Source organism: Gavia stellata, chromosome 22, assembly GCF_030936135.1.
Source record: "Gavia stellata isolate bGavSte3 chromosome 22, bGavSte3.hap2, whole genome shotgun sequence".
In the NCBI taxonomy this organism is placed as follows: Eukaryota; Metazoa; Chordata; class Aves; order Gaviiformes; family Gaviidae; genus Gavia; species Gavia stellata.
The window spans coordinates 2,482,266-2,508,346 of NC_082615.1; the positions used below are offsets into that span (position 1 = coordinate 2,482,266).

A 26,081-nucleotide genomic window follows, 5' to 3' on the forward strand; every position below is an offset into this window, starting at 1 on the left:
TTCACCTCCTTGCCCCTGCCCTGTGATGAGCTGTAAGGTCTGGACTCAGATTTGTGGTGCTGGAGCGCAGAATTTCACTTCAACTGTATTAAAGCATATCCTTATAGACATAACTTCATCTCAGATGTGACTTGCTTCACCTGTGTCCTCACCGCACTCTGGCAGGAGTGAGCTTGGCTCACCAGCTATCATCAGTTCCGCCTTTGCTCCATCCCACACCAAGCTGTTCAGGCCTTGCTTGACTTGTCTGCACCTCACAGAGACTGATTTTGGCAGCATGTGCTGTGGAGCAGTGTCATGCATAGGCATAAGAGTAGGGAGGCAGCTTGAGCCAGGCAGAACTGGTCCAGTGAGGATCCAGCCACCCACCTCTGTGAGCCTGGTCACCTCAGCCTCCTCCTGGGATAAAGTGGGGAAGTCCACACCAGGCTGCACTGGCAAGAAGCACCTTTCTATGGGTCTGCCACTCCTGACACTTCTACAAAGGGGCAATGTTTGGAATGGGATTATGTACTGAACCAGTGGCAAATGGACAGGGATGTGTCTGGTTGCCCCTTGGCAGCCAGAGGATAGTCCTGCACAACTGACACAGCCTGACCCTTAGTAAACTGTTTGAAAAATAAGGGGCACATCACTTTATGGTTGGGCACCTGTGGCTGTCAGCAGATGCCAGCGATTTAACTGCAACCTGCTGAAAAGGAGCAGGTGGGAGGGTCAGCGAGAAGGCATGTGAGGACCCTCAAGGACAGAAAGGCCTGATGGCCTCTTAGGTTTTCAGAGAAGATGCTACAAGAAGACAAAGGCATTGATGGTGTAACTCCATAAGCACCAGGTGTGCGCAGCAGTGGTACATTTCACTGACAACTCCCTCCTGTATATGCTTACAAAGAGATGCCTTAGTGCCTGGGGTACGCTACCTGCAGTGTGCTTGGCCCTGCTCCTCCCTGCCCTCCATCTCTCTTCTCCGTCCACCCAGCTCCCTCCATCCCCTTGTCCTCCTCCCAGCCACGACCACTGCTGTTTCCCTTCCAGCCCCTCTCTCAGGACTCAGCAGGGCTCCAGCACTTTTCCCTGATGGCAGCCCCTCCAGAGCAGGGCTGCAGCCTGGTGGTCCCTCATGCCCAACACCTGCAGCACCAGTGCTGTGCGAGTCCCAGACGTGGACGCTTAGCCACCCTGCACAGGCACTTGGCCATTTTAGCACACCAAGGAAGCCCCTCTTGCCTGGCCCAGCTTGCCGGGACGTGTACACTACCATGGTCATGTCCTGTGCAGAGGAGCTGGGGGCTGGCCTACATGATGGAGCAGGTGAAGCCACAGCACTCCTTGAGCAGGGTGAGGCCCGTTTTGGTCATGTACGGTGCAGAGGTTTGCTGCCCCCTGGAAGTCATTTTCTTCTCTTTGACAGGAGCTACGGAAAGAAGAATCGGTGTCTGCCTGGTGGTAAGGGCACAGGCCCATTGCTGCTTCTTAGAGCTCCTTTCAGGGCTAGGATGCTGACCCTCCTCAGACCCACAGCTGGGCATGAGTTCCTGCATACAGGAGGCATGTCACCATGTGCGCTTCATGGGTATCCACGGGCAGGACACAGGCACAGGGACCCTGGGCTGGGAATGCCTCCCACCATACTGGGGAGGTGTTCCTCCAGCAATGATGGAGGCACAGGGAAGAGGGTGGCCTGCCGTCAGAGGCCATGAAGAGAAGAGGGCTGGATGGATACCACAACTTGTGACCTTAGGTAATGGTGTGATGAAATGTAAGGAGCTGGTTGCGAAGGGCCAGATGAAGTACATCAGCCATAAAAGGACACCTGCCTGTCCCCATTCCCATAGGAATGGTGGCTGAGAAATGCCAGGAGGGAAATGGACGCATAACATCTGTACTGATTTGGGATGTTTCCACAACCTGATTTCAAGCATCAGCAACCCCCAGTTGCCATTTCCCCACACCCTCCTCCAGCAACAGATGGCCTCCAGATAAGCTGAGCAATGAAGTCTCAGAGACAGAGTGCTCAGGAAAGGGGAGAATTTGCCAGGGAGGTTCAATGCAAGGAATAAAACTCATCAACCACCTACTTGCTTTCTGGAGGTAGCTTTTGGAGAGCTTACTTTGCAGGAACTCTGCCATTTCCTTGTCTTCTTCCCTTTCCCTGTGACAAAGAGATTGGTTACCACTCAGGAAAGGAGCAGCAAGGCATCCAGGAGCATCTGGCAAGGCATGATAAAGATCAGAGGACAGACTGCACTGTCCTCAGTGCAAGGAATAAATTGCACCCAGCTACCTGAGCCTCTCAAACTCCACATCGTCCACCAGGAAATCCCGTGTTTCCACCAGCTTGTGAATCTGCTGTACCAGCTCCTCTTCCTTCTGCTTCTCCTCATTGGACTTCTCGTTCTCTGCAGCACAGGGAACACATTTAACACACCAACAGGGGCCATCCTGCCCATGCTAAGGCCAAGCTTGCTCTGCTTCTGCTCGACCCGGGAGCAGATATGAGAGTGGGGGTAAAAGCCAACCCAAAGTAAGCACCTGGATCCTGATACAGGCTGCTAAATAAGCAACAACCTCATCCCAAACCACCCTGGCTGGGAGGAGACAGGTCTGGTGTCAACAAACTTGGAATGTTTAGCTTCTCCCCAAAATTTTCATGGGGCTGAGCACTGCAAAATGCAACTGTGAGCTCTGCAGAGCAGAGAAAGGGCCCCTCATCAAGGTGACCTCTCTGGTGGGCGGCGACCATGGGTCCCCTGGGGCCTTCACCCTGCAGTGCCGAAGAGGCTGGGTACGGGGTCTCAATGAGCTCAGAATGTCAGACTCTCATGTCATCCTTCAGCCAGGCTGTGCTTAACCCACATTTCCCATGCCAGCACACCCAACCAGTCTCAGCTTGGCCCTGAGCTGGGTAGGAATCCAGAGACCTCTGAGCCAGGTCCTCCATGTGGCTGAGAAACCAGCCGGGGATTCAGGTGCCTAGGGAATTATCAACAATGCCCAGATGCCTTGGGAACACCTTGCACCACCATTTATCCCATACATACAGAGACATGAAAACCATTACTGGTTTTGTAGCCTTATTCCCTGCTGAACACGGTCCCAGTGATCTCATCCTCTACTTCTGACCTTTCAAACCCCAGCAACAAGGATGACAACAAGTGTCTGCCAGGCTATTTTGAATGCGTTAGCCTTGGTTGTCACTTGAACCCCCAGACTGACCTACCTTGAGCACAGTGGGACCCACTTGTGCCACATATCTTTGGGCAGCGAGTTAGTGAAGACCTGGAAAACTCTCACATCACTATGAACTCATGTCCTATATAAATAGGTACATAATGGTAAGTGGGATATGTGAAGATAATAGAGATAGGGCTAAGGAGTGCTAAATATAAATGGAGAGCTACCTTAGGTAGAAACTATGACTGTCTGTGCTGCAGCTATTTAGTACCATTTCTGAATTCAGCAGCCAGCTCCAAATCAATCCAGCATAGGACGGATCAATCTCCAGTCTTCCTTCAGCTAAATAAAAATGCAGCGAAATTCACAGTATGGAGCAAACCCTGTAGGCTGGATCTCAGCAGTTGCCTAAACTATGTATTGATTTGTGGTTTCAAGTCTGCTATATATTGATCGGAGGTGCTGCTGCAGGGGTCTGAGTAGGAAGAACTTCTCATAATCATCATGTTGTTAGAAACATCCCCAGCAAACAAAGGTTTTCCTGCAATTGTGGTCTTGTGCAGAGAGTGATCTCAAGCTTCCTGGCAGAGAAAGCTGATCTGGACTGTGGTCTGCACCACAGCCACTGGTCTTCTACCATGAAGAGTTAATGCAAAGTCACCTGGCCATGGGCTCTGTCTCTGTGCAGCAGCTCCCACCTGCCTGGTGGGAATAGGAGCACTTCACAGTGTCATTTGGATGCCATACAAATCGGAAACATCAGGCTGTACACAAACATACCAGCTATTTGGAGTTCATTAACAATCTGTATTCCTGAGTTAGAGCATGTCAGAGTTAACATACCCGCTGTATAAACACTGCACCTTTTTTTCCTACTTGCTGATGTCAGAGTCCATCATGACCACGATCTCTCTCTGAATTATTAAAGGCACCTTGGTCTGGTGAGACTTCAAGCCACAGGTCTGGCTGAGCTCTGAGTAAGCATTGACGTGTTTGAATCCTTATCCGAACCAAAGCTCAACGCGCATTTTTACGAATGATCTGCTGTGATGGTCTCACAAGACCAGTGACTTGCAGGATTTTTCCAGCACAGTCTGATTTGAGCCAAGTTATAAAGAAGACAAAAAGAGCATTCCTGATGCAAGCAGCATTTCTGCTCTCAGCTGAAGCTGGAAATGCTGAAAAGGCTGGAAATGAAAGACCAAAGCAGATGAAGGAACACCAGCCACATTTTTCCAGCTTCAGAAAAGGCCAAATGTATCTCTGGTCCTGACCATCGTTTAGGTCAAGTCTTGTTTTATGAACTCAAAGGTATTTGAATTAAAAGCCCACATGAGATTCAGGTCTATATTTTGTAAGCAGCTGCCGTTTTTATGGCAGAATCCTCCCCTCCCCTGTCTGAACCTCCCTCTGGATGCAGCCAGGTTGTATTAAACTGATCAAGACCTGCATATTAAGCAGCAGTTGGGCTCTAACTGCATGCTGAAGATTCACAAGCACGCACAGTATAGTGACATTATGGCATTAGAAAGGGTCAAGGTTTCTTGCCACTCTTGTCTTTGAGATAAACTTGGGTACAGAACTGATGAGCTGAGCTGCTGCTCTGGGAAACAGATGTGCACAGCTGGTCCCTTGTCTGCATCCAGGCATCGCCTCCTGCTACACACTCATTGGTCTCACCAAGTGCAGCATCTTCAGTGAGGTACTTGTGGTGGAAATAACTGAGGTCCAAACCTTAATGTTTGGATGGGTACAAGTCAGCGGGGATATGTGTCCCATCTGGTTCTGAAAACACACATCAAGTCCTCACTGGGGGATGAATGAGGATGTCCTAGGAGGAGGCATAGCCTTGTGAACAGTGATGGACACAGCTTGTGGGGAAGCCTTTCTTGCTCGTTCTCATTCAAACCCTGAGCGGTTTGGTGTGTGCTATCATTTGAATACTTTGGCTGAGGCAGATACTTTAGAGAAACGAGGTTTGGCCTTTCTTGGGCTGTGAAGGAACAAGGGTGGCTCTGGCTGTGACAGGGACATGGAGGGTCACTGGTCATGGTAAGGGGAGTGACAAAAGCAGCATTTCCTCCCAGCTGAACTTTTCACATATGTTGCCCTGGACTGTTTGCCTCTTTTCAACAACCTGAATGATGAATTCACCTAAATCAGGGACATCACCAAGCCCTTTTGGCATGTCATCCTGCTAGTATCCATCCTGCCCTGGCTGCAACCAGGAATCCTTCCCTGGCAGCTGCTGCCATCTGCCCCATCACTGACAGTTCTGACATGGCCACAGCAAGAATTCATTGCTTTTCACCTATTTGAGGCCTTTAAAGTTATCTCTCCTCCTGCTGCCTCCAAAGGGGCCCCTCCATGGTGTGGTCTGACAGTGTCCCCTGCTTGTCCTCTCAACTCATTTGGGGATCCTCCTCAGTGTATGTGGCAGGTCACACTGTGTCGGCATTCATTGCCACCTCACTCAACTCCTGTCCTCCTCCTATACCAGGCCGATGCTCTTCCTCAAAAGACTCATGTTTTTCTCCTTTTCTGTTTCCTCCGCCCTTCAGCCCAGGCCAGGACAAGGACTCCCTGGCAGTACTGTAAGCAGCAAAGCTCCCAAGAAAGATCTCAGGTCAGACTCAGGGAGCGAGCCGTGTTTCTTGATGGTCCACGCTGCCTACAGCAGCAGTGTCTCCGGGAGCATCGTGGCATGGGAGCTGTTCAAGAGCTTCTTGTATTTCATTAAAACCTTTCTGCTGATTGCAGTGGCAGGGTGCAGCTCTCTGAAGCTTTACAAAGCCTTACCTGGAAGAGCTATGAGTTTTTGAAGCTCCTTTTTCAGTCGGCTGATTTCTTTACAAAGCTGAATGTCATCCATCCTGCAGAGACACAAATGAAACCACTGAGGGAAAGACTGGGAGAGGAAAGGTTCAAAACCTCCAGAGCAACACCCAACCAACACTGGAAGGCAATGCACTCAGTGCCCGCGGCGGGGAGCACAGGTTTACCTGCCTTCCCACAGGAAACAGCAGCGCACTTCATCTCAGAGCTTTTGTTGGAGCTACATAGGTTGTGTCACTAGTTGTTGGCAAAGAAAAAGTTTCATTGCTCTAATGATAATAAAGCCATATTAAAACCTGGCACATCCACCATGCAATAGCAGCTGTGTTTCCCCTTCTCCCAAAAAAATAATCCCCAAACAGCAAAATCCAAAAACAAATGGAAGCTGCTGTCACATAAAAAGATCTGACATTTTTATACTGCCTTTCTGCAGAATTAAAAAAGGTAGAAAAATGAAACACAACAGAGGGGGGAAATGTGCAAACTTTGCAGGTGTCCACTGAGAAACAAGGTCATTTCAACAGGAGAGAAGGAGCATGCTGAAGCTGCAGGCAATGAAATCATCTCTGGCTCAAACCACACGACAGCAGCAAGATACCGATCAGGATGGGCTCAACTCAAACGTCAGTGGCAGCTACTGATGGAGCGGACAAGGGACGCGCGGCCCTGTCTGCGCTGGAGGCAGTTTGATGATGTCTCGGAAGCACCACAGACACTCAGCCCCCTCCACGGGTGTACCAGCTCAAGTGCTGCTTGCTGCTCACTAGGGCTGGCAGAGAAGACTTAACCCAATTTATTTATTGATTTATTTTAAAAAATGACATGCCTATGCCCTCGCTAAAGCCGTGCTTGGACAAGACTGAGGAATGATGGTATCTGGCCATGATGAGCATCAGTGCTTCAGTTTGAAGAGCTTTATACACTCACCCGCGGTGAGGGAGACCCCAAGAGCAGACAGTGCTCATGGCTGAGACCTCTCTCCACCACAAAACAAGCCATCCTTGAGGATCTCCCCTGGGTAGGTGACACCATAGAAGACGAGACAAGTCACAACTACAACAACCCCCAGTGCTGCCTCTGGTCTGTGGGCCGTGCTCCCCACCTCATGACCTCTCTCATGCCAGCAGCTTCTGGCTTTAGAGACCTACTTGCTTTGCCCTTTAGGGTCCTTTCCTCAAAATTCTCCTGCTTTCTGCCAGCAACTCATATGCACAGTGAGCAGCAACCCAAGGGCTGCCCAGCCCCGTCTGCCCTTCCAGCAGCCTAAGGTCAACCTTGGCCAGCCACATCTCCAACCAAAGCATGACAAGACAAACTCATCTGACACTTTTCCTTCCGCTCTGAGTCCTCCCTGGGCTCCTTACACATTATCCCTCACCGGAAAGAGTAGGAAAAGCCTGCTGCTCTGATGTGGCATTCTGAGCCACAGCACAGTCCAGCCAGCCAGCAGCCAGTGAAGCACCATTTCCTTGGCATTAAGGTACCTCGGAACTTAAGTCCCTGATTGGGGATTTTGGCTGTTGGCTCATTTGAGAAGAGTTTTTACAAGCCCCAGCTAAAGATACATACTGGCAGTACTCTATGAGGTGCCACCCTGTGGCAAGGCACTGAATGTCCTGATCAGGGTTGGGCTGTTGAGCTGGGATTTGGGATGCTTCTCTTCTTTCTCCAGGCTTACCTTGGCATGGGTGACCACCCTGGCCAGACCACCTGTCATCTTCCCACCTCTGTTACCTGTTCTGAAGCTGAAAGAAAGTGTCTCCATCCAAAATCCAGCTCCAGATTTTCCAAGTGTAACAGGCTCCCACACCCCCAGGACCAGAAATTGCTCAATTGGTGCAACCACAAAGCAACCCCTTCACTGACACATCAGTCCTCACACTCTCGATACACGTCTCTCAGGAGCTTGGAGCCCGCAACGGCACCAGAAGCCCCATGGCAGAGGGGCTGGGGTCAAGCAGCACATTCAAATGGTGCTGAGTAGCTCCATCAGCAGAAAAGGGGGTTCCCATCATCACCCTCAGGTAGTTGTGGACACTCTGACCAGGACGATTTCCTTATGGCAATGCAACTAATCCACTGATATCTCAGAAACTCCTGTATCTAAGGGCTCCCTAGACCTTACAGACTTGTGATGGCAGCCCTGGATGTTTTAGACAACAGACGTGGGCACTGAATCATAAGCAGTCTCTGCTGGGAAAATACCTGGTGGCACAAATCTCTCAGCTGGTGACCAGACGTGTCCATACAGGATTTGGCCCCGTGTTGCCGTGTGCATGGTGCCTTGCCTACATGGAGTGGGATGGGAAGCATTTGCCATCATGTTCACTGACCAATTTCATGAAGAAGCTGGTAAGCACCAACACCTCAAGGCACAGTGGTCAACCTTTCTGGACTGAGCCTCCAAGAGGAGCAGCATATCCAAATGTTAACTATGAGGAATTGGCCAACCCATTTTTCACCTAGACAGAGGCACCATACATCCTCCTAAGCCCTGCCAAGCACCCCAGCATCTTAACATGACCTTCCCAAGGCTGTCCAAGCCTTCAATGCAGAAGGATTCCTTGGACGCTTTGCAGGGCGCATGGAAAATTGTCCAACCTGGAAGAACACAGCTGAGATTTCTAGTAAGCTCCATGGCTGTGAGTGAAGAGAAACCCTAACACATGATCTGTGTCTACAGATAATACATGATTGACTTATAAACCGGTGCCATCTTGAACAGATGTGCCTTTGGTTCCTTTTGAAGTGTGTGTTACTAAAAGCCCTGTCTGCATCTTCAATAATTCTGCTGGTCCTTCCACTGAGTCATGCCATCCACCCCTTCTGGGATGAGTCATATTTGCTGGAGTTACTTGAAGATGCAGCTTTGTCAGCTGAGCCGAGGACACCAGAAATATTGATAAGGGAAGGGAAAATAAACAGACTGACCAAGAGGGACCCTGTGAGATATTGCTGTAGGAGGAGATCTTCTCAGGTGAAGGAGAAGACTTCCTCTTGGCCCTGTCAGATTTTTGCTCCATCTGACAGTGTCTTCATTTGTTGGCATACCACACTGAGCAGGTCCACCAATGCCAGTGTCTGGGGGCTGTACGTGGAGAACAGGGAGGTCTGTTTGGCCTTTCATTGCCTGCTCATAGTCCTGTGGTGGCTAAGCCCTGAGCTTGTACAAAGACCACCAGCGGGGACGTCTGCATGGGACACATGGGAAACAGGTGGATTGCTAGTGATACACTTATTAAAATTAAAATAAACAATCAAATGATAACCGAAATATTATTAAAATTAAATTGGAATTTAATTCTGTAAAAACTGATAATGAGGATAATAAATGGGCAATTAAAAATTTCTCATTTCAATAAAACTTGGGAGAGATTGCAAAGACAAGCACCCAGAAGGCTGCTGCTGGAGCTGAGATTACTTCTACCAATGGTGATAAAACTTACTGCAGTATCAGTAGCGCAGTATCAGCTGCGCTACTACCCCTGTCTGGCCCTGGGGAGCAGATCAGAGCACTGGGCGAGTGAGGTGCGGAGCTGATTCTCCTACAGGAATTTCAGACCTTTCCTTCTGCCCTATAAAAGGAGAAATATTGGGAGCTTCATTGTTTTCCAGAGCACAGACATCTCAGAAATGTTGGAACGGTTTAGTTTGACATTTCCAACAAGAAGAAAACACTGATCACTATCGACTGAGCAGATGGGTCACTCCTCCGTTTGGCAGCACATCAGTGGAGATGTCCATCTCCCCGAGCCCCACAGTCCAACCATCCTGAACGTCACATTTTTTTCCCCATTGGGAAAAAAAAAACTTTGCAGCCCCACATCCCCATCCTTTTTAATGCTGTCCTGCAGAACCCAGGTCTGGGATCCCTCTCCTCCAGCAGTGATGCTCAGGGAAGCCCACAGCTTTCCCTGCCTTGCAGAGTCGCGCTCCTCCCCACTGCTGTGCTCCGCAGAGCCGATGCCCGAGTTCCCCACAGTGCCTCCAAACCACTCAGACATGTAATCTGGCATTTCCAGACTTCCAAGTGATCACTTTTGCAGCCATTCCCACCCCAGTATGTGGTTTCTGTAGGTGATTTCCTTTTGTTTTCCAAGTGGAAGGCAAGGAAGAAAACAAATAAAGGGCTAAGAAAAAGCAAGAGATGTGAGTTTTGACAGCACCTGTGAGATTTAGGTACCGGTTGCCATGGAAAGCATTTAAGAACTACATTTTTTACGATTTCCAAAAATCCTTTTCAGCAATATATTCAGGGGGAACGGTGCCTCAAAGAGGTCATCACTCCAAATCCGAGCCTCCAAACCACAGCCCAGCTCACAGTTTCCCCAGACAATGGATTTCCACAGGCATTTCCAGGCTTTGGTTATCCCTGTAGCACAGGTACCAGTGGGGACCCAGACACATTAAAAAAGCAGCGTATCAAGTGCCGCAGCCCAGTAAATATGATCTTTGCCATTACCAGTAAAAAATTCCAGGCTTTGTGTTGACCTGACAGCATGGGATCTCAGGACTCGGCTGCCTATAGCAATTTAGTGGTATTAAAAACCTTAATCAACCCAGACTGTGAATGTTAGCCAGTCCTTTTCCTCCCAAACCATAAAAGCTCCCGATATGCCCAGGGAAAATGTTCTTTATCACCCTAAGTGCTGGTTAGAACCACTGCAGCAGTGGTTATTTGATTGCCTTAAATGAGAAAGGCCTACAGATTTTTTACTCAAAAACTGCTTTGATTATTGAAATGGACCCTGGAGAGAATCCTTCCCTCCTCATCTGGCTGCAAAGGCTGTGCCAGGAGTGGAGAGCAGGATCCAGTGTGGAGACAGGCATCAGGCACCGATGCTGGTCCAGCCCCAATGTGTCCTGATGACCCCAGCAGCCAGGGGATGGAGGAGGAAAGGAGGAGCTGCGATACTTCAACATGAGGAGAGTAAATTGTGGTCGTGTGGGTGTTCAACAGCCACAGATCTGTGTGCTGGGGCAAAGCGATATCTCCAGAGAGCAGCAATGAGCCACTAAACCTCAGGTCCCTTCCCTTTCAGGCTGGGTATTCCCTTTCAGGAAAAATTTCCTTCCTGAGAGAGTGGTGAAACACTGGAAGAGGCTGCCCAGGGAGGTGGTGGAGTCACCATCACTGGAGGTGTTCAAGGAACGTGTGGACGAGGCACTGCGGGACGTGGTTTAGTGGGCATGGTGGGGTTGGGTTGATGGTTGGACTTGATGATCTTACAGGTCTTTTTCAACCTTAGTGATGCTGTGATTCTGTGATTCAAGCCCAGCCCAAGACCCATGCACTGAGGAAGAGTATGGACCCACTGGGAAGACGGGGTGCTTGTGGTTGACTATGGAAACATTTAGTGTAGTTAAACCCATGTCATAAACTCTGTTTGCATAGAAATAGGCTGGCTCAGATCATCACATGATCAGTGGCAGCTTTGTAACATGGACCCGTTCAAGCCCCTTCTGAGAGCAAGGCCAGAGCGGTGGGAGAGGCTGCGCTTCCAGGTGGAAAAAAAGGTGGAAAGCAGCCTCAGCTCTGCCCATCCCTGGGGATGATCCGTGTTTGATCAGGCAGGCAGAAAACACTGGGGTGACCCTGGGAAGGGGGGACAGCACAGGAAGAGGGCAGGTACTCACATGTACCGCAGCTCTGACTCCCTCCTCACCAGGATCTCCCTGATCCTCTCGATTTTGAAGAGCTCCCCTTCGATGTCATCAATGGTGGTGGTCGAGTCAGCCATGGAAACAATCTCGTCCTCTGCAATTGAAACGGGAGCCATGTCAGGCAGCAGGAGATGTCAAACGGGTGCTGAGGACAACAGGGACCACAGGGCTGTCACGGGGACCCCCCTGCAAACACCAGACGAGCATAACCACAGCATGTGCACAGTTTTAAACCATTTCCAGAATTCTTGCTAGTCTGCTGGGTGCTGCAAGAGGAGACAGCCCAAGGGGCACATGGAAAGTCACCGACATATGCAAGGACATTGAGCGGCCGGCAGCTGTGTTTTGCCTTTATTTGTGCTTTATGTGAGGCTGGACACTGGAACAGTTCTGTTCATTGCTGTGTTTGCATCAAAGCCGCCTTGGCTTGCTAAGCACAGCTCCAAACACACATGCAATATGCATGAAGTGTCCGCATGAAAGAGGACCTCAGAGGCCAGCAGGCCGCCTTGTCTGAGCTCGCAGCTCTCTGAGCCTTAGAAACAAGCATCATTTTGCCTGTTTGTGCCAGCTTTGCAGCACACCCTGCTCACATCAATGCTGTGCCGGGCTCTGCGCTGCTGAGAAAGCCCCAGATTTCCAAGGGTCTCCCCCTCTGCTAAACAGCGGGAGGCCAAGGGAGCTAAAAACTGCTGGAGGGAAGGACAGGAACGTTTCTTTCTTTCTCCAGAACCACATAAGCATCAGGCATCTCCAGCACAGAGACATGAGCCTGTGTGTGCACCCTCCTCCAGTATGTGCCAGGAACGAATGTTGGACCCATATAGCACAGAGCTAAGGAGTCATGGAGGTGAAGTTCCTACAGCTGCTCCCCTTCCATCACAGGCTGGATGAAGACCCCCCCATCCTTCCCAGCTCACTGTGGGAAAAAGCCCCCATGGTACTCAGCAGGACAGTTCAGCTTCCTCATCCTCTGGAGTGCTGAGCATCACCTCTATAACCCACTTGGGGAAACTGAGGCAGGGAAAGGGGATGTCACTTGTTCGGGGCAAGGGGCAAGAGCCTCACAGCAAAATTAGTGAAAAAAGGGCTGTAATTTATATTTTAGAAGAGTGCAGTGGCAAGCCCAGGGCCGGGCAGGATGAGAGCCCAGCAACCTTCATCCATTGCTCTGACCACAGGCTCTGCCTCCCCCCTCCACTGATTTACACACAGTTGTCCCTCTGATGTCCCCTTGGTTTGCACAAAACTGTCACATTGATTTACACGAGGATGCCATGCTGATTCACACAGTGCCTGCGAGCCTGCGTGTCCCATGGCGGCTCCCAACCTGTTTTATGGGGATAGCTGAGGTTTTGCTCGCAGGCCAGCTCCCATCTCCCAGCCTGGTCTGGCTCTCAGAGACACATCATTGAGCTTGTTATCAGTGGCATGCAGCAGCACATTTATCACACGCGGGCTAATCTGGCTCTCCTGTGATGTACGCACGGCACACGTTGGGGAGAGGGGGCTTAGCGGCTACAGCAAAGCCAGGATATGAGAAAACATTGAAAATCACAAACATCAGGGGCAAACTGTGCTTCCTTTGAATCTTCACAGTGCACATCTCCCCTCCGAGACTTTGTCTACCTGCAGCCCTGGGACTTTCCCTGTGCAGGGAGAGGGGAAAGCACAGCCAGGGAGTACCAACTCCGGGAGCAGGGTTTTCTGGGCAGCCAAGGTCTGGGAACTGGAAATGTCAGAGCTGGAGCATGTGGCTTGGGGATCCCAAATGGGACCCAGGCCAGTGCTGAGGGTTACAGGGCAGGAAGAGACCAGCATTAAGGCACAAGCCAAAACACTCTGCACTCACTGGTCCTCTACCCATCATGTAAAACTGCTTGAGAAGTCATTCCCAGAGTGAGGCATGTTTCCAAGGCTGCTGGCAGAGAAGGTTTATTAGCGGAAATACGAGTGGTTTGGGTTAGCGTGACCGGTTTGGATAAGAGTTTTCTCTGTTTCTGGCTTAGAAATTCATGAGGACTACTTGGAGATTATCTCCCTCCTCACCTAGCCACGAAGGCCATGCTTAGCTAATGCCAGTGTGCTGAATCCTCGATCACTCCCCATTCTGAGCCATCAGGACACCCTCAAGAGCCAGCACCTGCTCAGGACAGACTGATGGATACATGGGTTGGACAAAGCGTGGGGTTGGATGTGTTGCCCTCCGTCAGCTCTTGCTCAATGCACAGAAACCCTCCCTTAGCCTTGTTTCTACGGGCCTGAAGGGGGTTGCTAGGGGACCGGACTGTGGTTGCTACAGGACCAGGATGCGGTTGCTAGGGGACCAGAGTGCGGTTGCTAGGGGACCGGGATGCTGAGGTCCCTCGTCCCAAGTATCCTGCTGCTCTGCCATCCCAGAGCTCCTCTTGCCTGGGATATTTTGCTGCACCTGCACCCAGAGCCACTGAGCAGCTGGGGCTGTGCTCTGGGGACAGGCAGGATCTCCCTGCAGATGACAGCAGGCACGCAGGTAACAACACACGTGAAGGTGCAGACGGTACAGCCGGCGTATGCTTGTAGGCAGCCATTCCCTGGGGTTCGGCTGTACTTCAGTGCAGCTCTAGACCTGTCAGGAAAAAAGCTGCATTGCTCTAAGTGTTGCTTCTGTGACCAGGCTAAAATGACAAAGCTGATTATTTTACAGATGCACCAATAAACAAAGATACGAGCTTACTGCAGCCTTCATTAGCCAAGGACAAATCTAATCACTCCTGGGAGCCCAGGGGTGGGTCTGGGGGAGGGGGACTGTCACTCCTGGCCTGGGTGGGTGGGTGAATAACCCAGAATATCTTTGATCACTGGTGGCAGAAGTATTTGGCTGAGGTTATCAGCCAGCTGTTTCCCAGTGGGTGAGCGCTTGGGTTTGAAATAGGTGTCAGCATCGTTTCTTCTCCCTTCTCATCCCAGAATCTCATTAGCAGAAGCCATCCCAGACAGAAGAGGAGAATCCTCACCTGTGTACAGGAAGGGAGGAGGTGGCAATGCTGGGTTGCTCTCTTCCGTCTGCGGCAGGAGGCTGGGACGTGATTTCAGCCCGTAGGCAGCTGCCCACAAGAGGGAGAAAGCTCCTGGCTTGACTGTGGGTGGGTTCCCATCAGAGATGGGGAATACAGCATGGCTGGGACCACCCTGCACAGAAGGAGCTGCCCTCACGCACCCCTCCTCCCTGGTCACCTTTCTGTAGGACACTTCCCAGCAGCCTCCCACTGCAAGTCAGGAGCATCCTGTGAAATGGGGACAGTGGACAGGTCTACACCATGCAGCAGAGCAGTGGTTGCAGGACAGGAGCTGGAAGCTCCCCTCAGCCCTTGTCTGTGCCTTCAGGGTGGTGTGGTCAGTGTCATGGCACTCTGGTCCCTCAGGCAGAATGTGTCCTCAGGCATGCCAGGGAACTGCTCACCAAAGCAGTAAGTCCTGGATCAGAAGCTCTAAGAGGACAGTCATGTGCCTGGAGCTGCTTAATTCAGGGCAGAAGCAGAGGAAGGGCAGTCGCAGGCAAGTGCTCCTGCAGAATGAAACCCATGAACACTGGGAGGGAGCACCTGGACAAGGGGACACAGAGCTATGCCTCTGCACCAAAGCCATCCACTAAATCTCACAAGAAACCAGTGAAACCACACAGGTAACTAATATGCAGCTGATAGGATGGTAGGATGAACTTGCTGATGGAGACTCCTTCCATCTGCCAGCATCTGCCCAGGTCTACAGGTCATCATGCCAAGACCTGAACATCTGAGTGAGGGCAGGGGCTGGAGATGGGATGGATGAGGAGAGACTGAGAGAAGCAGGTTGAAGGATTGTTCAGACACTGGAACAGGGATCAGAGAGGTTGTGGGATCTCCACCTTTGGTCCAAGATACCTCATGGACAAGGCTGTGAGCAACCTCATTTAACTACTAAGCCTGCTTTGAGCAAGGCATTGGACTTGCTATCTCCAGAGGTCCCTCCCGATCCAAATTCCTCTGCAATTCCGTGTAACGAGATCAGTCTGTGACGACCCATTGAGATGCGCATGGATCTTCCCTGCCAGCTCAGGAGATGCTTTCTCCAGGCAGATTCGGGGTGATGCCGAGTTCCTGAACCCCAGCAGCAACAGGCAGCTTTCCTGAGATGGTGATGAAACCAAAGGGCACCGTGCACCCCTGAACCTGTGCTATGGCAGCGACACCACACAGCAGTCACAAGTGGCAAGTGCAGACACTCGGAGCTCATGAGGGATTAAAACCCAGCACATCCTGAAAGCAGACAGCTGGACAAAAGATTTCCGTGGAGATGGTTTTGCCAAAGCTGAGAATAGGTTTCTTACACCCTCTCTAAGTGCCTAGCACCAGCGAGGGCCTAAGGCAGGGATGTAAACACGATTAAAGCTGTGATCAAGCTCACAGTCCTGAGTCTCCCTTTGGGGATGGAGAGGGATGATGCCCATCTGAAATCACGCTGCCCAGGGGTCCCTTTGCTCCCACAGCTGCACATACCAAAGCAGAGCCAGACACAGAAATCAAACCCTTGCTGCCTGAGCAAAAGTACCCCCAACTGGCACCATTTCAACCCAACAAACCAAGTAAGGGGAGAAAGCTTCGATTTAAACTTGGAGATGCTCTAATCATCACACATGGCCCAGGGGAAGCAAGTATCGTTAATGAGGAGTATAATAGCCAGAGACTTCCACTCCATATGGCTTTGGTGAAAACATTTAGACAGCCAGCAGCAAGCCTGAGATGAGTCACAGCAGCAACCAGCCCAGGGTTGAGTTTCAAGCGATTTATTTCATGATTAAAGTTGGGCGATTGATTGACAGCCCCCTGGGGCTGAGCTCTTTACTTGGGCTCCATCCCAAAAGGCCTTTAACTCAGCTGTGTGCTTCTCTCTGTCATGGAAAGCAGCACGGGCAGGGGGCATTCAGCCTGTTGAAATCAGCCCTTGTTCCACAAGCTCGATAATGAGAGCGATGGTAACCTGCTGCCTGGCTGTGGGGCAGCCTTGACAGAGGTGGTGCGGTCCCCACCACCCACAGTGCCTGACAGGAGGGACACGAGCCTCCAGGACTGCCAACGCACAGCTGAGCATGCTGGTCCCAGAGGACAGCATCATACTCAGATGGGAGAGATCACAGCTACCAGCAGCCTGCAAACCACGACACCGTATCCGTGCCAGTGCCCCAGCTGCCCCCTCTAGTAAACCAGGGAGAAACATGCGGCCATGGCCCGCTGCAGCCAGGGGGGATGTCTCTGGCTGTGTTTGTACAGCCCCTGGCACAGCCAGCACCACTGGGGCCGTGTTAGACAGCCATAAAAAAGACTAGAGTTCACGGGTGAGGTAGCCCGGGGTGACTTACGGGGGTTATCACCAGCGGTGTAGCCGCTCTGCAACACCCCACTGCTGTGTGCACACTCCCCAGGTCACCTCCTGAGCACAAGCAGGGCAAGAGGCTGCGTGTGCTCAGCGCTTTGCAGGGTTGGCCTAAGTTTTCCTGGGATGGTAGGAAACAGCAGAGCAGCATTCAAAAAACAGACACTGACCATTGCCACGTTCTTGCCCATGATGAGGGTCCCCCAGGAGCTGGGAGTTTACAGAACTGCATTGAACCAGCAAACGTCGCAGCCACCACAACCCTGCTCACAGGCACCCGAAGGGGGATGCCCAGGCCGTACCCAGCACCCTGAGTCCGGCAAGTGTTTTATCCTTCCCTGGGCCACCCTGATGTCACCCGGCTGCTGGGAGCAGAGGATCCAGGTGATGGAAGTGCTCAGACCCCACCAAGGGGAGGATCTCCACGAAGACACTCTTCCCAGGCAGGGGACGGTGGGGCGAGGGGGGGAGGGAGGGGGCAGGATACATATTGCTCTGCTGGAAGGCACAAAGGAAAAGGACTAAAACTTTGGGCAGCTGACCAGGGAGTTGAGCAGCTTCACGGGCAGCACCCCCACACAGTAGCACCAAGCAGGATGCTGGAGTTTGCTCCATCACTCCTTCCCTGCTTTTCTGGCTTCCTGTCCCTGTCCCGCTGGGTGCAAGGGGCTAAGGGGAGCAGAAAGGGATGGGGAAGGAGAGAGGTTGGAGGGATGTGATGGCAGAGGGGCTGCAGGAGCCTCCCCTCCCCAGTATGGTGCCCACAGCCCAGCATTGGGCCCCTTCCTCCAACCCCGAGGTTGGGGACTCTGCCCTGGACAATCCCCCTGGTCGGTGTCCCCCCCTCTGCCCACCCCGTTTCAAACTGGAGAAACTGGTCAGAGAGGGCAAAAGGCAGCGAAGGACAGGGTGGGCACCCCACTCTCCCTGTCACAGCCGTGCCCGCAGCCAGGCATGACGGCACAGCGGCTCCGTGTCTCTCCGGGCAGCATCAGCCGGATGGCGGGGCTGCATCCCTCCTTCCACCGGTTCGTTCCCTCCAGCCATCCCTCCTTCCCTCCATCCTTCCTCCCCTCCAGCCATCCCTCCTTCCCTCCATCCTTCCTCCCCTCCAGCCATCCCTCCCTCCATCCTTCCTCCCCTCCAGCCATCCCTCCCTCCATCCTTCCTCCCCTCCAGCCATCCCTCCTCCCATCCAGTCCCTTCTCTCCGTCCTTTCTCTCCTCCATCCACCCCTTCCCTCCTTCCATTCACTCCTCTCCCCCATCCAGCCCTTCCCTCCGCCCTTCTCCCCCCCACCCGCCCCATCCCTCCTGCCCCACGCCCGATGGCCGCGGCGCGGGGGCTCCGGCGGTGCCGGTGCCGGTACGGGGAGAACCCGCGGGGCTCCGTTTGGTGGATGAAGCCGCCCGTTCCCCGCCCGCTCCCGGGGCTCGGGTGCCCGGGGAGTCCCGGAGCCACCGGGGGCAGGGGCGGGGGGGGGGGGGGAGGGGCAAAGTTTGGATCCGGCAGCGCCCTGCCCGTCCCGGTGCCGCCGTGCTCACCTGGCCCCGCGCCGGCGGGCGGCCACCGGGTGGACTCCAGCGATCCGTACCGGGGGGGCGTCCGGCTCCCCTCCATGCCGCAGCCCTGCCCGCTCCGCGCTGCTCCGCCGGGGCGGGCGGGGGCTCCCGCCGCTCCGCTCCCGCCGCTCCGCGCCCTCTGCCGGCCGCCGCCCCCCGCGCCAGCGCCCCGCTCCCCCCGGACCCCCCCGGACCCCCCCGCAGCCTCACCCGGGTTCTTTCCCCGGGGCTCGGGCACCGGCGGCACGGCCCCCCTTTAGCCCAGACCGGCTGCCTCCCGTCTCCGCACCCCCCCGAGTCTCCCGCACACCGCAGCAATAAAAGCAGAAGAGATAGAAGCAGCCCGGTGGGGCACCCGGGAGAGGGAGCGGAACGCTGCCGGGGGGTACGCTCGGGAGGGCACACGCGTTGCTCCTGCGGGTAAAGGGAAGGGGGCTTTGCAGAGCCTGCGTGGGACACGGGGCGTGCTGTGGGGCGAGGCACGGCACTAGACAGGCCCCCCCCTAAGACACTGCGAGGAGGTAAGCAACGCTTACCAGCAGGAGTAACTTTTCCCTATGGAAAAACACAACAGCAAGTGTTTGAAAAATGTCCAAAGGTATGTGTTGGTCTGAAATTCAAAGGTTGGTTGGTAGCACCTTGGCAGCACCCACAGCAACGGGGGCCTCGGCGATGAGCGCTGCCCCTCTCCTCCCTCTGGTCGGGCTCTCCGGTGGGACACAGCAATGACCAGTCCCACCATCTTGAAGGCTCGTCCCGGCAAACTGGTATGGGGAAGGTGGGGATGGGGTGTGGACTGTAAACCCTCCCGCTCGCAGGGTTTTACACTTCTCACTCACTGATACAAGAAGCGCTTCCTCCACTCAGGACGGACAACCTGCCGTGCTCTGCGGAGGCACACGCCTCAGCACCACCTCCCCCAAAACACACGGAGGGGCCACGCGTCCTCTGCTAGGACACATTTCTCTGCTACGACGTGGTTGCAGGTGGCATTGATGTCCCCACGCTGGCTTTGTGCAAGAGTGCAGGTCCAAGGCGAGGGTGAGGCTGGGCTCAGGGCCACCCCATCTTTGCAATGGAGCTCAGAGACACCCTCCAGAGCATTTTGGGAAGCACCACACAAAGTCACTGGGCTGGAGAGCCGCAGGGGCGACAGCGGTGGAGAGGGGTGAGGGCTAGGTCTGGGGGAGCAGCTACGGGGTTCTGCCCTCTCATCCCGCCACCCAATCGTCCTCCTGCCTGGCTGGCAGCAACCTTGCTGGAAGTTGATAGTCAATGCAATAAAATAAGCTACTGGTGAGCAAAGCAGAGGTATGGCAACACAAGGGATGGGTCCAGAGGATCACCCCCTGCAGAGAAATACCAGACTGTCATATCTGTTATCAGTACCCTGCAGCAGCCTTGTCTCTAGCTGCTCCCCTCCCCAATGAAGCAGGCTGCTGAGCTAATCCATAGGAAATGTCCTTACTGGAACTGACATAAATCTGAGAAAAATCTTGGGATTCCCATCTCCAAAAACCAGAGAGAAGCTGCTGACTTTTGATCCAGTCTGGTGGTTTAAACTGGAACATGTGCAAGGGAGACGGTGCTTCATTCATTGAGGATAACTGTGGCATACAAACAAAATGAGGAGACAAAACTTAAGAGTCTATGCATAAAAAAGGAAAAAAAAAAAAAAAAGGACAGACATGGGAAGTGCTGCTCTGGGTTAGAAATGCAGCAGCAGCCTCTGAGAGCCGGCAGACTGTGAGCAGCCACAGCAGCACCTCGCTCCGGCAATCCTCTAAAAATGCAGAAGCACCCCTCAGACTGGAGCAACACAAAGCCGCAAGGCCACGGAAGTGTGCTGTAACCCACCCCAGAGCCGAAACGGTGTTTCTTGAAAAACATAAAGTATCACTATTTGAATTAATTGCTCAGGAATGCCCTGAGTTTTGTAAGGCAGCTGCATTGTTAGACAGGCAAAGCCCCGCTGAGGGACACGGCCACTTCAGAATCTTGTGGTTTGGTCAGTTTAATGTGAAAGGTAAGAATAGCCACCAACTGGCTGTTCCTCAGCTAATTAAATGATGAGCATCCGCCACCACTATAATTACGAACTCAGGTCTGAAGTGACTCACCTTGTTTTGATTGCTCCACAATGCAGAGAAAATGAACGTGTAAATATTTTAATCAGCTCTTCAGTCAAATACGCTACAGGATTACTTTCACCATGAGTAGCCAGATTGGCTCACTTCATTCTTAATAAAAACATGGGATTAAATCAAACAGTCCAGAGTCATACACAGAGTTACGATCCAATTAACGCACACTACCCAGTCTGCCGTAATCATTATGTGCAAATCCATTTTGCAGAGGTGAATGCAAATCAAGTGCACCACACGGTACAGAAACAGTTGGCGTGCACCATGCAAACTGCCCGACAGGCGAACTCTGCGGTTCTTCCTTTACCCAGGTATGCTCTTTGTCCTCAAATCCATGGCTGAGAAGTTTCAATGGGTCTTGAGATGACTTTCACATTGGTCTACATGAGAGGAGAGCCACTAGCAGCAACAGTTTCAGGGCACTAGCAAAATATTTCTTAAAAGCACTAATATTTCCGGTATACAGTCACTTCTGTAGAAATCAAGCACCTACACAATAGAAAGTACACATATGTTACAAGCTTATAAACTGAACATCACCCAGTACCAAGCAACAGTAATACAATCTCCCACGCACTTGAAAGGTGCTGACAAATACAAAGAGAATTAAAATGCAGCTTGGAGAACATTAGGACGGACACGGTTATTTGAAGCACTTCAAAGAAACAACCTGAGTAGGCAACAGCAAACAACAGATATCGCCAAGGCACATTCAACAAATTCTGAGTCTTCAAAACGCTTCCAAGATGATGCTCACAGGGCCCTTCGCTGCCAACTCAATTAGGCGCATCCTGATGACAGAAGGAAGCTGAGTATTTTTATTTGTCACTTACTGAGAAAGGACCTGAATGCCTATCCCTGTGGAGGGATGTACACGTCCGAAGAACTGGTTTGGAGTTATTTATTATTTTCCTTAGGATTTGTCAAAAAAATCAGGTTCATGTTTCTCAATTCATGCCTTGAATATTAAAGTTATTTCAGTATGTGATTGTGTTTCCTGGCTCGAAATTCCTTTTACTAACAATAAAAACCCACGGTAACACAAGGCTACTATTTTCAGTGTTGTAACTACCTCCATAGTTCTGTCCTTTCAACCTGATTAGAGGTAGAAATGTTCTCAAAGTTTCAAAAATGAAGCCACGTTACCAACAACTTCCCTGTCTGCTGTACTGGTGAGGTTGTGATAAGATAACTACATCTTCTGTTCCTTGATTTCTTCAGGCAAGATTTCTAAATATTAAAGGTGGAGCAAAGGTTAATTTTAAAGTTGCCTCATACTCACCTCTACATTTGGGTTCACAGTTTTATGGTCTCAACATACCCAATTTAAAGTAAAAAGCTGCCCTTGGCCAGAAAAGTCATTTATATTTCAGCAAAACCAGGCCCCAGGGAGAAGCCATGCAGAAAAAAATTTCATTGTTCCCTGAGAAATGTACAGTCTAAATTAGCAGAGATTCCTTCACATTGGCTCCTTCTTGATAAATACAGCAATACAGATGCCAAGCTGAGAGCACCAAGGTATTTCAAGATAGGCTCTATTTCCCCCCCCCACATTAGTACTTAGTGCTCATGCCAGTAACGGTCAGGAACTGCCTAATACTTTTAAGAAGTCTACATGGGACCCATATCATAAAGGCACAGAATTTCAGTATCATGCTGTAATCACAGTTCACCTAAAAGTTCAAATCAGACTGGTAATGTCTTGTTTGTACTTTAAAGATGAACAAAACGAGAAACACTTTTACTAGCAGCACTAAAGACAGCACGGATTGTGCCTCAGAGGCATTACACCACTGAAGAAAAGACAATTCAAGAGCTCTTGCTTTTGAGATTCAGAACACGCAGAATAACTCCACAGCTCTCAAAAACATCCCTCTCCTGTTCTTGTGAAACTACAGCTAAATGGACTTACCTTAAATGGACCATATCCATGATTTTGGGCAACGACTCTTTACAAAAATAGAAAAACCCCTCTCTGAATTAATCTGGGCAGATTTCACTACAGCCAACAAAGAAACATACTGTGGTTGTTTGCTGAATTATAGAAATCTTTGGAGACACTGGAAAGGAGCTTTCTATGCTGATCAGATCCCCAAGAAAAATGAACATTTAGAGATCAGTGCCCACTGAGTTTTACCTGATTTCATATTCTGAAAGTCGATCACAGATATGAGGTGCACACAGAGAGGAGCTGAAGGAAACATTTGCAATATCCCATCATAAAATAACTGCCAGAAAGACAGCGTCTGCAATTTTAGTTCCCTTATACCTTGGGAACAAAATTTTAAAAAGCAAGATAAGGTGTCTGACGCAATGAGCTTCTCAGATTCCAGTTCAGCTGCATCAGCTGTACACCGAAACTACCTGCGGGGCCTGTAAGTTATTTCACGATAAGCAAAGAGGCCTTTGTCATTTTTTGGCAAATGATGTCTCATCTAATAAAAGTGATTTACTTAGATCCTTTAAATCCTCTCACAAAGCACACATACATTAAGCTATGTGAAATTTAAAATCTAAGCGCTACAAAGACAGTCATTGTACAGAACTTGTTCCTCAACGCTAACTATGGTTTGCCTCCTGATCTTAATTAAATCAAATTGTATTTGGAGAAGAAGGACACAGCTCAGCTTAGACCCTGGACTGACAACAAGGGGAAAAAAAAAAGTATTTCTACACATAAGCCTCTGAAATTTGCTTAAAGTTTGCCATGAAGTAGGCAAACAGTAAAATCTTATGTGATTTTATAATCACTTTTAACCTTACAATTGCTGTTTAAGAATAAAAACTTAAAGAAACATAAGTTTTTACATCAATTTTTTTGCAAATAGTTGCAAAGTAATACAAAAATAACCACTGATGTGGTTGGGAATACATCATGAGAATCTATTTTCCCCAAAGGCAGTTTGGTTCTTCTCAGTTACATCTTATTCCTTAGCCATGCTCAGAGTTAAGAAGTCTCATACAGAACAATTTAAGTCCACCTCCTTCCTTACCCATTTGGCTTGCAGGGTCTGACCATGAGAGAAGAAATGGAGTCACCGATGTTGCAGAGCTCACACACAGAAACTGTATAAACCCCAGCGGAAAACGCTTTAATCAAATTGGTGCAATTTCTTCCACAAATGAGCCCTCTGCCACTTTTGCCTCCATAGTGGTTTGTAATTCAGAACATATTTCAAACTGTATAAATATGATTCTCCCCTGAATCAGCACCAAATGTGTTTATTGGATTAGTAACTTTAAAAAAAAATCTTATTATGCAAGATTATTACACCTGAAGTTAAGCTTTGGGCCATACCGTAAATGCTCCCTGTTCATAGCAGTGGAGGCTGAGCACATCTAAACATCCATGGTCAAAATGACCACGGAGGTAAGAGCCCAGGGAGCCGCGCCACAGCTCCGTCACAGTTGCAGCACGGATTGCACACACACTTTTCATGTCAAGGTTTCTTTTTGCAAAACTGGAATTACAGCAGCTGATTTTGTGCTGAAGCAGATAAAAAGAGCACGTATAACCCATTTGATTGCCTTCAAATGAGGACAGTCATTTCCAGGTAAAGAGGCAACCACATTTGAAACCCTTCCAGCTATTTCTGCAGTGTTCATCTCACAAAAGCACACATGGCTCTATGATGTGCTGCTTGCAGTTATGTTACTTGAGACTGAAGTCAGATACTCTATTAACAAGTAATTAGAGTTCCTGTGGTATTATATGATAATAAGGCTGGGATAAATTCTTGACACTAAAATTGTTCTCAACTTGAGTTTGAATTCCTGGGAGAAGGTAACATCTTAATAAAAAGTTCCAGGTGTTCTTGGCACGAGGACAATTCTATCTATAGAGTCATTCTAGTAGAGTATTCTGTACGGCATAGTGATTTGTGCCAGGAAAACAGAGAGCTAATTGCCCTGAAAGCATTTGGTGTACAGATAATCTGGAATCGATGCATACAAAGAGATTATCTTCAATGGCATTGCTTTTCCTTGTCCCCAACCACTTTCTACTGAGTCCAGAACACAGCAGGGAGACAGATTGCAATGCTACTTACATATTACTTATTAAATATGCATTTAAATAAATATTCTGCTTTTTGCAGCTGTCTCAAGGCTTGTAAAACATTAGGAAGGTGTTAGTAAAATCTATCCCTCTGCAAAGGAATGATGCAGTCACTTGACCAAAGAAGTACCTAATAAACTGGCAGCAGCTTTTGATGGTAGCTGAAAGGACTGTAGGGCTCAAAGCTTCTTCGCCAGCGCTGTTTACAGTCTGACACAGACCTTTTAACGAGATCAGACCACCAATTTTTCATTTGTAAGCAAATCTTACCTATTGAAGAGGTGTTGAAATCTGTGTGCTTACGAGGTTAAGGCAAGGCAGATAAGGCAGCTTGAGGATCCTTCTGGATTTAGCAGGCCTTTTTCAGGACATGGATTTAGTTCTAAATAGGAAACCTGAGAAGAGGGCTGCCCTCAGGCCAAACTGACCCAGGGAGAATCACCACCTTCAGATCAACCAGATCAACTCAGCCAGTGCCAAGTTCCTTCTGAATGAATATTGCCCTGCGTTAATTCCCAGCCCACAGAAGTTACTCTGATTGGAGTTACTCCCTGATTGGGAGGGCAGACCGCTTCCTGGTCACCCTGAATGCCAGGGTGCCACCTTAGGTGCATAAACACAAGGAAGTCCACAGGCTGCTCTGCTGAGTTTGGACAGCTAGCAGGCACTGACTGTGAGCAGACATGGTAGGTTTTTTTCAACAGATGCTGATACAGAAGCATACTTAAATCCCAAAACATGAGAAGAGTGACAGTCTGTAGCAAAACCTGGTTTTACAAATCAAAGCAGAGCAAAAGAACCTTTTTTTTATTCACATCCCTTATTTAGCGAATGGAGTTTGCAGACATAGCACCGTGAAAAAGTTTAGTGTGCTGTTAGCATTACAATATTTTTCACTCAATTGTGTCAAAGTACAGGTCACAGCTTTCGCTCACAGTTTCCACAGCATCAGCTCTGGGGAGCAAGAATTCAACTCAAGTTTGCTTTTTGACTAAAAACTTAGCTACGTTCACTTCAGCAAATGTACACCTGAAATACCTTGTTATGATTTTGGAAGCAAAATCATTACATTAAAAGGAAAAGTTACTACAAGATCGCTATAAATTAAGAAAATAAAAAGATTTATAAAATTTTTAAAGTAAAAATCTGTCCTGTCAGATATATACTGCATATATTTAGCACTTTAGAATTAATGGTCATTTCTGTTAATCATCATCATACCACGTTACCACTCCACCCCCTACATTCAAGTACAGA

At 50.1% G+C, this 26,081-nt stretch overlaps 1 protein-coding gene across 1 annotated transcript; it reads right to left on the minus strand.

The window, feature by feature from the left end:
• Positions 1-1,292: 1,292 nt before the first annotated feature.
• LOC104251934 (bMERB domain-containing protein 1) lies at positions 1,293-18,751 on the minus strand. The gene is made up of 6 exons (XM_059828338.1): positions 18,606-18,751; positions 11,644-11,764; positions 5,971-6,044; positions 2,282-2,396; positions 2,076-2,149; positions 1,293-1,411 (listed from the first exon to the last, which is right to left on the minus strand). The coding sequence occupies exons 1-6, from the start codon at positions 18,679-18,681 to the stop codon at positions 1,293-1,295; spliced, it is 579 nt and encodes a 192-aa protein (XP_059684321.1). The 5' UTR covers positions 18,682-18,751.
• Between the last annotated feature and the right edge of the window lie 7,330 nt (positions 18,752-26,081).